Here is a 12,213-nt window from a genome sequence, read left to right on the forward strand (position 1 = left end):
TATTAAAGAGAAATGACTAACCTTTAAAACAGACATGAGGATTTACCCAACACATAAAAATGGCAGCCAGGCACTTAAAAGTGTCATCCTTAGGGAACACGTTTGGAGCAGATGGACAAAGATACTCAAAACACTTCATCTGAAATGGGAAAAGGGCCCTAGAATATTTAAAACAAAACACACTTCAGAGTTTAGACCATGTTGTCTCAACTGCCTACTTGCCCCAGACCCCAGTCTAAAAGACACCCTTGCACCAAGGAGGCCTCTGTTTGGACTAACCTGTGTCCCCAGCACACCTAGGTGAGACCTGAACCAAGAAGAAATGATCAAAAGTGTTACATCCTCCTCATGGGCTAAATCTAAATGCCATGGAACAAGAAGCCTGGAGAAGCACACTGGAATATTTGCAGACAATAACTAATGGCCACTGGATGAGTTTCATATAGACCATGCATGAGTCTTCATGAGCACAGGCTTTGGTACAGAAGGTGCCTGGACACCAGAGTTCAATCTGGTACTTTCTTTGGTTATCAAAATCCAACCTTAAAAAATTCACTCCACTACATTCTAATTAGGCAATGGCTTGGACCTCATTCTGGGTTTTTTGTTTGTTTGTTTGTTTGTTTTTGTCTTACTTGGCTGATAGTACGTTTTTTAAATTAATAGAATTGTTCAAGGCTGCCTTCTTTGCCTCCCACTTCCTGCTCTCCGGCCTCCCAACCCCTCTATCTGTAGTGGGGGATTCTAGGCTGGCCAGAAAGAAATAAAGTTTACCTTCTAGATAATACTGGTTCCCCGGTTCCCATGAAATCAAGCTTATGTTTTCTGTACTGAATCTTACTAAGGCTGTAACACTGAGTCACTAGGAATAATTTCAAAGTGCCTAAGAAAACAGATGTCCGTGTGTTCTCTAGGTACATGTCCAAACATTTCTGAAATACCTAAAACTAAACTTTTAGTAAAATTGCACCAATATCAAAATTAAGAATTCAAGGTCTCACAAGCAAAAACCAACCTTTATAACATTAAATTGAATTTTCCTAATGACTTATTAAACACAAGATGTGCTGCCCAAAGTAAACCTGTTTTCAAAAAGGAAATGTAATTAATATCATAAGGTAATTTTTAAAACCATTACCACAAAAGTCAAACATGATTATTCATTGTTCACTTCCAAAGCATAGCTGTTACTCATTTTATTCGTTTGCTATGTCCCCAAAAATCTGCCTGAAAATTTCCATTTTTAAAACGTGAGTTAGGTTCCTGCCCACCCAAAAAAGGTGAGTTAAAATTGTCATTTCAGAGGTGCTTTATCTTCAAGTCCTATTTATGTTCCACTTGGAATAAGAACTAATACTTTTACTAAGTTTCTATTTCACCCAGCCCACCATATAAATGTTCTGATAAGAAAATATCTTAAAAGTGCCATAGGATGTAAAATGGAATTGAAAAATTCCTTCTTGCTATAAATAATCACCCCTAAATACTTCTCTTTCATAAGGGAAGTTCACAAACTAGGTCTCATTCAAATGGTGTGCTCAACAAGTCAGTACAACCTGGCCCTGAAGCTGACACTGGTGTGTATGTGTAGCTACTCATCCTTCTACAGAACAGCACACTGTGCACATGCACGGCCCAAAGTGGCCCTGTCTGCTCTTGGTGGCTGATGTGGTGATTGGGCCTGCTACCTATGAGTCTGTGGCAAGATGGAAACTTGCATTCACAATGTGCAGGGAAGCACTGTGGCTATAACCCACACCCACAAGAGAGAATCCCATTCCTGCAAATACGGGTCTTTCCAGCACTGGGCCCCTTGCAATACAGAATTTTAAGGAAGGACAACTCCAGGGACAGGGAGATTTAAATCTCCCAAAATCCTCCATGAAAGTGATCACACACACACACACACCAAATAATTAGCAGGCTCTACAAATGCAAATCAAGAGGGACAAATCTGCGTGAAGATGATAGCAAGTTCTCGGAAGAACATAGTTCACATCCCAACTTGTTTCAGTCCCTCTAGCCTTTGACAATAACTAGTAACAGGACATCAGTCCTCACAGGCCTGTGGGGTAGGTATGTGGAACTAGTGAGTTGGTTGTCACTGTGGTTTTCAATCCTCCAATCAAGTGGTCCAGAAGAGAGCATATAAAAGGTCAATTCTAAGGGTAGTGCAGGTCACACGATAAGGGTTAGTCCACTTCCTATAAGTATGTCACATTCTCTCCCCTTTCTAATTTGCAACCCTTCCAAGTCAGATTTCCACCATTCATTCCAAAACCTTTAAGATGTTTTCCAAAGGGGTGGAAGGGAGATGAAAAATAAGAAATCATATGAGGCCACGCAAGATGGAAACTCTGCATTGAAACATGCCCCTGGTAACAAGGAATACTATGGCTTTCTCTCCCTGACTCCTGGGGAGTGGGGAGGTGGGGGAAAGGACAGCACATGACCCAGCCTGCTATAACCAAACAAGGGACCACACAGTAGAAAGATGATGCCCAAGCCCACAACATGCTGGAGTTCATGCTTTAGCCTTTGGCCTCCCCTGTGGGCCTGCTCACCTCAGAGCTGGGCATCACTGAGACTTTGGGTTCTGGGAGCCCTCTTTGCTCTTACTGTCCTCTGCTGGGCTGCACTCGGACCCTGTAACCGAGGACTTGTACCCTCGAAGTGTGTAGGCATTCAGCATCTCCAGCAGCAGGTCATACATGGGGACCAGGTTTTTGCACTTCATGCTGAGCAGATGTTCCATGCCCTTGTTACTATAGGGACAAAAAGATGCTGAGACTCCTTCCCTTGAGGCAGCCATGGTGACACTCAAGTCTTCCCCAGCTCTCCTGCACAGAGCTCATCCACCCCACCCCATCCCATTACCCCCTGTTCTCCCCCCAGCTCAGTGTTCTATGGCTCCTGCATCCATGTCCCTCAAGTAATCTACTCTCAAGGGTGAGGACAAAGTCCTATTGACCTATGTCCCTTGTGCCCCCAATGGCCTGGCACAGCACCTGGCACACAGTACAAATAATTCTCATTATTTGTGGTAGTTATGTTCTATGAAGCCACTGCGAACACTGAATTAGCAAATACTGAGTCATTGCTCCCAGGGAAAATACAGGGTTAGGTTTCTGCAAGTTCTGGTCACAATATTATTTTTAGCTGATCAATACATAAGCTTGTGTTATGCGTGTTTCTGTTAAAAGACACCTTATTTTTAGTATAGGTTTATTAACACTGAACTCATGGCCACAGCACTATAGCTCATGGCTGAACGAAGCTTATCTAATATTTTTTCTCTGAAAGGCACATCACAACTTTCTGCCTAGGAACACTACACAGCACTTCAGCACTATTCTAGGGGGCCATTTTAAACAGTGAAATCACCCACAAAAAGCACAAAAGTGTAAAAACATGGTACTAATAGGTCGTGTAAAGAACACTTGTTTACAGAATGAGAGCTGAAACAAGGAGGCAGAGCATGTCCTTGTTCGCCCTCAGCTGGGAACATTCATGTCCCACAACTCAAAATTTATGCCACTCTGCATGACCTCGAAAGCATCATGAGTATTGATTTGGGGGTTACAAATACGTTTTCGCAAGTAGGTGAATTCACAAATATGGAATCTGCAAATACACGGGGGTGACTGTATCTGATCTGCAAATAGCTGGGTGCTGAATAAACATTGAAGAGGAAACAGGCAGAGGTCTTTTTTGTTTCCTCCCCCTTAAATTTCTCGTGGTGCATATTGTCCTTTCCCACAGCCCCTAGACTTTCCTTGTCCTCAGGTGAGCAGTTACCTTCCATCCTCATCTCCACTGTTCCAGCCCTAGAGCAGGGCTACCCTCATCCTGACACCACGCACTGAGCATCAGTGTACCTACTGTAGCCATCCCTGTACACGCCCCACCCTACCCCTTCACCAGGACACACACTTGACACTTCCTGACCTGAGATCCCTCTGCCCATAGCCTCTTGCCTTCCTAAACCTGTTGGCTCACCAGTTCTCCTAGGTCTAATCCTTAATATCCTGATACCACCAGAAGGAAAGAACAACTCTTAGGGAAGCCTTCGTACACTTCTCCAAGTCACCAACTCAAAGGGCAATCTAGAAGAGTGGGCTTAGCCTCTTCATGATAATAACCTAAGGGCCTCAGCCCTGGGTGCTGTAGGAGGTGTAGCAGTTCATTTTAGCGGAGAAACTTCCCCTTTTAGGACTCCATAAACATGCTATAAGCCTTAGCAACTAAAAAACAGAAGAGGCACCACAGGATGCCATGAAGATCCTATAAGGTGCCACATAACATTCATCCAATGTCCACTATGTGCCAATCTTTGAGTACAGGTGTGTGAACTGATGAAGCCCTTCATTCCCTCTAAAGGTGACAATTCCTCTTTATCCACCTCACACTTGGAAACACTTTTCCCAAAGCTCTTCACCCTCCTCTGAGCAGGTACACCCCCCACGTCCCTCTGGAGCACCTCTGCAGGTCTGTACCTGGCATGCCTGACATGAGAGAGAATCATCAAGAGATTGGCTAGGCGAATGGACTGCTGCTGAGAGGGGATGCCACTCTTGGAAATCACCCAGACCAGGGCATCAGTCACGGCATTCAGTAAGTGAGCCAGCTTCTGGCTGCTCTCAGCCTCCTGGGTTGCTACAGCCAAAGGGTACATACCTAGACAAAGAATAAAAGCCACAAGTCATTGCTGTGAAGAAAGAAACTGAAGCTGTATGCTCAGCCTTTAAGCATGCCTACATTCTCCAGAAAGGAGGCCATATTATCTGGGTTGTTCTGACATCTGCATGTGTGGTGAGATCTTAAAAGGATGGTTTTTTAAAAGATCTTAAAAAAGATTCTTCCCTGAGAACCAGCCCCTTCATTGAGCTGGAAGGTAAGCCTGGCTGAATGCAGGGCAGACTAAACGACCTCTCAAAGTACTCATCAGGCCCAGAACTGTAGCCTTCCCATAAAGTAAATGTTTCTAGTTGCCTTAATCTATGAAATGGTGTTTCTTATCTGCAGCAACAGATGCACGTACAAAGATAGGCGGAAAGTGAGATTAATTCTACTCTTAGCCCCTAGGAGGCTACTTACCTAAGGGGGATTTAATAAGCATAAACTAATGGCCAATGCTATGAAGCCTCTCCTGCCCACCCCCTCATGGGTACCATGTGCCTCAGACAGCCACAGCAGGGCCCTGATGCCATCTGTCCAGGTCCTCAGCATCTCATTTCTGTGGCATCTTGCTGGGGCAGGAAGACCACTGATTTGGAGTCAGACAAAGCCACTTTATATCCACCATCTCTAGTGCTCTGACCCTGGACCAGCTTCCCAGCTCCCCCAGCCTCAGTTCCTCATTGAGCAAAGCTTACAGAAACATATCTCCCTAGGTCCGTAGAGCCACCCCATGAGGTAGGTTGTTTCCTGCAGCCTGCCCTGCGCTGTGTTTAATTCCGCTCTGACTCTACGATCTGAGATACTGTGACCTTCCAATGGCTGAAAAATAACAGCTCAAATAAGAGTTCCCACCCCCCCTGACTCACCACCACTACCACCACCAAGCCTAACTCCTTGATTTTCTGAAATAATTAGCTTCTCTTCCAGACTTTCAGTTTCAAAGTAAGAATAAACAGGAATACGTGAAATCAACAAGGGAGCTGCCCACTCTTGACTGTAATGAGAATGAAGGATGGCTGGTGCTCCATCATCCACAGAATTAGTTTTGGTAGTTTTGTTGTCTATTTTTATTGGAATTTTTATTTCCATTAAACAGCTAAGTTCAACTCAATTAAGGCAAGGGACATACTGAAGCACAATTATGCAAGTGTGGTGCTTTGCCACATCCCTACAGTCCTTCTGTGATGTCCAATGATGCAGATTTAAAATCTTTTGCAATAGCCTTGAACCTGCTTCTCTAACCCACTTGCTCACCTCATTCACCATAGTGGCTCTTCCTGAGTTCCCCCCATGTCCTCAAGCCTCCCACTGTCCCCCAACAGAGCTGACCTGCTCTCCCACTGAAGAGGAAACAAGACCACCCTCTCGAACCCAGTGTGTCCCCTCTGAGTGGCCAAAATGCAGATCTGCTCATGTGGCTCCTTTTAATGATTTCCAAGCTCTTCAGGAAGAGTCCAAACCACCTGGTGCAGCTGTCAAGGGTACCAGGTGCCTCCCTGCTCTTCTTCAGTTCCCACCACACCTCACCTTGAATCCCACTTTCAGTTCCCTGAACAGGTGATGTGCTGAAATGCTCAACTTTCTGCTTAGGAACTCTCCTTCCGCCTCCTCCACCACCATACCTTCTTCTCTTGCTTATTTATATCTATTCCTCCTTTACATCCCAGCCTGGTCAGGAACTTCCTTCTGGAAGCTTCTGCTGACCTCCCTACCTGGCCTAAATCTGGCCTCAGTTCTTGCCCAAAACTCTGATAGTGCCCTGTTCTTCCCCCAGTAGAGGCGCCACATTGCCCCACATGCTAGATGTCTGCCTTGTCCTCACACCTGCCCTACACCTACCCTCCCACCCTCAGCAAGACTGGACATAAGCACCTTGAGGGCACAGACACTGTTTATCATTATACCCCCTCACCCAGTACAATGCCTGGCATGGAAGAAACACTCATATATTAGAAGAATTAGACTGAATTTACACAGGTTCAATTTTACATTTTGGGAGCAATCACATCATCATAATCAAAATTGTAAATATGCATGTTAATGTGTTTTTTTTACTTTAAAAAAAATTTTTTTTTTTTTTAAAGATGACTGGTAAGGGGATCATAACCCTTGACTTGGTGTTGTCAGCACCACGCTCACCCAGTGAGCCAACCATCCATCCCTATATGGGATCCGAACCCATGGCCTTGGTGTTATCAGCACTGCACTCTCCCGAGTGAGCCACGGGCCGGCCCCTTAATGTGTATTTTAGATACACACAAAATTATTAATCAAAAGTACAGAGATAATTATTTTAAGCTTACTTTCCCTAAAACTTACCCCACCTGCATTAATAAGTGTTTTCTTTAAGTCTGTTCTGCTGCATGACATGAGCCCCATGGATTTCTGTGCCATAAAGAAATATTTTTTGTGTGGATTCTAAAAGGAGCCAAAATTGTGTACCTGTACAAGTCTCAGCCCAGAGTGACAAAAATTAAAAATATAAAAATAAATCCTCAGCTTATACATAAATGTTTATAGCAGCATAACAGCCTAAAAGTGGAAGCAACGCAAATATACATGAACTGATAAATGGATAAACAAATTTCTACCCATACAACGGGATATTATTCAGCCATAAAAAGGAATGAAGTACTGATTCATGCTACAGCATGGAGGAACCTTGAGAACATCAAGCTAAATGAAAGAAGCCAGTCACAAAGGGCCACATTTTGTATAATTCCATTCGTATGAAATGTCTAGAATAGGCGAATCCATGAGACAAAAAGTAGATGAGTGGTTGCCCAGGACTGTGGGTAGAGTGGTGAATGGGGATTGATGGCTAAGGAGTATGGGGTTTCTCCTGGGGAGATGAAAATGTTCTAAAATTGAATGTGGTGATGGTTGCACAAGTCTATGGATATATTAAAAACTATTGAATTGTATATTTTAAATAGATGAATTGTATCATGTACATTATATCACAATAAAGCTGTTATTTAAAAAACAATAATAAAATAACACCTGGGAACCAAAAATTACAGTGATAACATAAATGCCCCTCAGCTATGTGTGACCAAGGCTCCCCTCAGTGAACATGTGCTGGTTATTGGGTCACCCCCATGGTGAACCAGTAGCATTGCCAAGGGAAGACCCTGGGCCTTCTGCTGGCTATGGGGCAACACAGCTCCACACAGGACCCAGAGTATAGCATTAAAAAGCAACTTGGGAGCACCCCAGACTCTCCCAAGCCAGGGCAGTGGGGGACTGAGGGCCTCAGCCACACACCCCCGACATGTGCAACCAGCCCAGCGATGACCACCAAGCCAGAGCAACAAGGGCTCCAGGTTCCCAAGCTGGGGTGGTGGGGGGCGAGGGCTTTTGCCACACCCCCCTGACATCTGCTTCCAGCCTGGCAATGATCAAGCCACCACTGGAAGCACCCCAGTCTCCCCTGTGGGAATGAGGGGGTGACACAGGCCTCAGTTCCACCCCTCCTCCTTCCTCCTTCCATCACATTTCTTTCTCCTTTCCCCCTCCCTCTCAACTGCTACACAACATCCTAGAATGTAAAAAAATAACTTTAATAAAATAAAAAAGCAATTTAAAAAAAATGGTAGTTTGGGGAAGGGAGGCACTGCAGCTTTGAAGAGACATATGCTGTATCAATTTTATATATGGGGGGAAATGGATGTACAAAAAGACTAACCTATATAAAACAATCCTGGGAAATGAGCTGAAGTGTATCCATATTGTTTCGTGAGTCTCTCTTCAGTCAGCAGTACCATGCCTGCACTTCAGGCATTCACACGCCCTCCTCTCACTCATACAACACATATGTACAGAGTAACTGCTAAGTGGCAGGCCCAGGACAACGGCAAGGGACAAGACGCAAGGCTCTGCCCAGTCAGACACACAGGAAACAACATAAATTAACCCCCCTCCACCCCAAAAAAGTAAAAACATCAGGATTCACTGAAGAACAAAATAAAATTACTTTTCATGAAAATGAAACTAAAAAATATAGTAAAAAAAGACAAGATCTTGGCACAATGCCCCCCACACAATAACCAAAGAAACTAAAAGTCAAGGACACAATCTCCTCTTCCCTTTATCACCTGGGAACAGCTGTGTGTTCCTCTTATTAGCCCACCTGATGACATTCTGAGCAGCACATGGATTTGCTCCCAAGATTGGCCACATCCTAAGTGTTCAAACGATGAAGATAGAAGCTTTCCTTGACTGAAGGCAAAAAAAATCAGAAAATCCAAAGTGTTTAATAAATACTCCAGAATACTGACCAAAGGAAAAAAGTCTGGCTTTGGGAGGTGTATGTGGTGTGTGCATGTGTTCCTCTTATGTAAAATAGGATTGTCTAGTTAAAACCCTCTATTTCTTTCATTTATTAAAGAGTTTCATCCTTTTTAAGTATTAAAATTGTTTAAGTAGACCTGTTCCTAATTTAAAATATTTTTAAAGACTAATGGTAATTATTTGCAGGTTGATTCCACCCTAATTCCTCGATTTGATATCTTCTCTAATTCTATCCAAAGGTGGATTTGTCTAATCTTCAGATTTCTGGGTGACAAGATGACTGGTCCCTCTACTCAGAATTTGGGTATTACAGTTACATTTGGGACAACACTGGCATAACACCTTTGAGTTTATAAAAACACTTGGACAAACATTATAACAGGTTGTTAAATGCAACATTTTCTGTTGTCTCTGAGTTTCAAGAGCCACATCAAAGGCTGAATACAATACAATCATTTCAGGTACCCCCACATCCTACATAAATGTACGGCAGAAGAGGATGTGCTGAGGGACAAGTTAGAAAGGTGTTGTCCTGCCCCTCCACCCCACCACATAGAGAGGAAGATGTGCCTCTTCTACTTAAGTCCATCAAGGGTCAGACCTCTGATTAATTGTTTGAGTGTGTATCCTTGTTACAAAAGCATTTTATCTACTTCATTTTGACATTGTTAGTATTTAGAAGTCATTGACGGGCCGGCCCGTGGCTCACTCGGGAGAGTGCGGTGCTGATAACACCAAGGCCCCGGGTTCGGATCCCATATAGGGATGGCCGGTTTGCTCACTGGCTGAGCGTGGTGCTGACAACACCAAGTCAAGGGTTAAGATCCCCTTACCGGTCATCTTTAAAAAAAAAAAAAAAAAAGAAGTCATTGACATACACCAGGATCTGAGTAGAAATTTAGTTGGAGGATAAAGCTAATTTCCATTCCACACTATATGCATTATTAGTAGAGATACCAAACCCAGAAATATGCAGCCATTCAAAACAGAACTACTGACAAACCCTGACCTGGCCGCTGATACCAATGTAGACCTGACTGAGTGAAATAATCCCGAATTGAGCATGTCATATACACAGGAAAATGGGAAGCCAAACTATGCAGGAGACCATCTCCAGACAGCCCAGTACTTACCTAGCCTGGCAAGGCAATCTATCAGCAGCCAAATAGCAGCCCTCAGAGATTCTGCCATCCTAGTATGGGACTGAGAATGTTCACAGCCTCTTGCCATTAGGAGACCTGCCCCATTTCTCCTCTCCTGACCCTTATCTCCCAGGACCTCTACTTTGTGCTGGATTTGGTTCCCTGCTTGGCAGTATATCTTTGCCACTCAACCTACAACCTGTGCTCTCTTAATCTTTTTTTGTGTTTTGTTTTTATTATATTGTTTACAGAATCATGGAGGTATAACTGATATACAATAACCTGCATACACTTAATGCACAATTTGATGCATTTTCACATACATACACGCCAGTGAAACCATCACCACAATCAAGATAACGAACACACTCATCATCCCCCCAAATTTCCTTTTGTCCCTTTGTAATCTATCCCCTTCCTCCTTCCCAATCCTTATCCCATCCCCAGGCAACCACCGATCTGTTGTCTCAATAGATTAGCTTTCTTTTTTTGAAATTTTGTACAAATGGGGTCATATGGTACGTACGTTTTGTATCTAGTTTCTTTTATTCAGAACCATTATTTTGAGGTTCATCCATATTATCGCATATATCAGTAGTTCAATCCTTTTTGTTGCCAAGTAGTATAGTATGGATATACCACAGTTTGTTTATCCTTTTGCCTATTGATGGACATTTGGGTTGTTACCAATTTTCTGCTATTACAAGTAAAGGTGCTATGAACATTTGTGTACACATTTTTGTATGAATATATGCTTTCATCTCTCTTTTTTGGCAGCTAGCTGGTACAGGGATCTGAACACTTGATGTTGGTGTTATAACACCAGCTGAGCTAACCAGCCAGCCTGTGTTCATCTCTCTTTGGTAAATACCAAGGAGTGAAATGATTGATCTATCTGGTAGGTGTATGCTTAACTTCTTCAGAAAATGACAAATAGGTTTTCAAAGTGGCAGACCAATTAACATTCCCACCAACAGTGTATGAGAATTCCAGTTGTTCCATGGTCTAATTTTAGCCATTCCATTGTGTATGTAGTGGATTCTCACTGTGGTTTTAATTTGCATTTCTCTAATAAATAATTTTGAGCATCATTTCATGTAAATATTTGACACAGTATATCTTCTTTGATGAAGCATCTGTTCAAACATTTGCTCATTTTGAAGTGGGTTGTTTTTCTTATTGAGAGATAGGAGTTCTTTATACATGTAGATCCAAGTCCTTGTTGAATACATGTTTTGCAAATATTTTATACCAGTCTGTGGCTTGCCTTTTCAATTTTCATAAGAGTATCCTTTGAAAAACAAAAGGTTTTAATTAGGTTAAAGCCCACTTTATGATTTTTTTTTTTTTTAATTTGTTGTGTCCAATTAGAGAAACCTTTGACAAACCCAAGGTCAATAAGAATTTCTCCTAAATTTTTTCTGTAAGTTTTATAGTTTTAGTCTTTACATTTAGGTCTATGATCCATTTTTAGTTAGTTTTGTAATGTGGCAAGAGTTAGGTCAAGTTTCAGTTCTTTCATATATCTATCTAATAGTTCAAGTACCATTTATTGAAAAGGTCATCCATTCCTCATTACCTTGACACCTTTATAGAAAATCAATAGATGTATAGGTTTTTCATTATTTAAAACTTTTTTCTTTCCATTTCTTTTTTTGATTGGTTTCTATTGCTATGTCTTCACATCCACTAACCTTTTTTTCTGCTATGCATAATCAGATATAAATCCCATCCAGACATAGTTTTCACTATGAAGTTTTCACTAGAAGTTCAATTTGTTTGTGTTTCATATTTTCCATGTCCCTCCTTATCCTGCTCATGCTTTCCTCTACCTCTTGAACATATGAAATGTAATTACAGTAACTGTTTTAATGTCCTTGCCTTCTATTTCTATCATCTATGTCATTTTTGAGTCTACCAATTGAGTGGCTTTTCTCCTCATTATAGGCCATATTTTCCTGCTTCACTGCATGCTTGCTAATTTTTTGACTGGCTACCAGACATTGTGAATGTCACCTTTTGGGGCACTGGATAGTCTTGTCTTTTTTTTTTTTTTTTCTTTTAACAAGATGGCCAGTAAGGGGATCTTAACCCTTGA

General features: G+C 42.3%; 1 protein-coding gene across 2 annotated transcripts in view; it reads right to left on the minus strand.

Moving 5' to 3' along the window:
* Nucleotides 1-2,578: 2,578 nt before the first annotated feature.
* ESR2 (estrogen receptor 2) overlaps nucleotides 2,579-12,213 on the minus strand; it is a 51,294-nt gene continuing 41,659 nt past the window's right edge. For both annotated transcript variants that reach the window (XM_063090985.1, XM_063090986.1), the window contains 2 exons: nucleotides 4,497-4,677; nucleotides 2,579-2,765 (listed from right to left, as the gene is read on the minus strand). In XM_063090985.1, coding sequence (XP_062947055.1) covers nucleotides 2,579-2,765; nucleotides 4,497-4,677 — 368 coding nt within the window. The remainder of the gene's footprint in view (nucleotides 2,766-4,496; nucleotides 4,678-12,213) is intronic.

The sequence above is a fragment of the Cynocephalus volans genome, chromosome 3 (genome assembly GCF_027409185.1).
Source record: "Cynocephalus volans isolate mCynVol1 chromosome 3, mCynVol1.pri, whole genome shotgun sequence".
Lineage (NCBI taxonomy): Eukaryota > Metazoa > Chordata > Mammalia > Dermoptera > Cynocephalidae > Cynocephalus > Cynocephalus volans.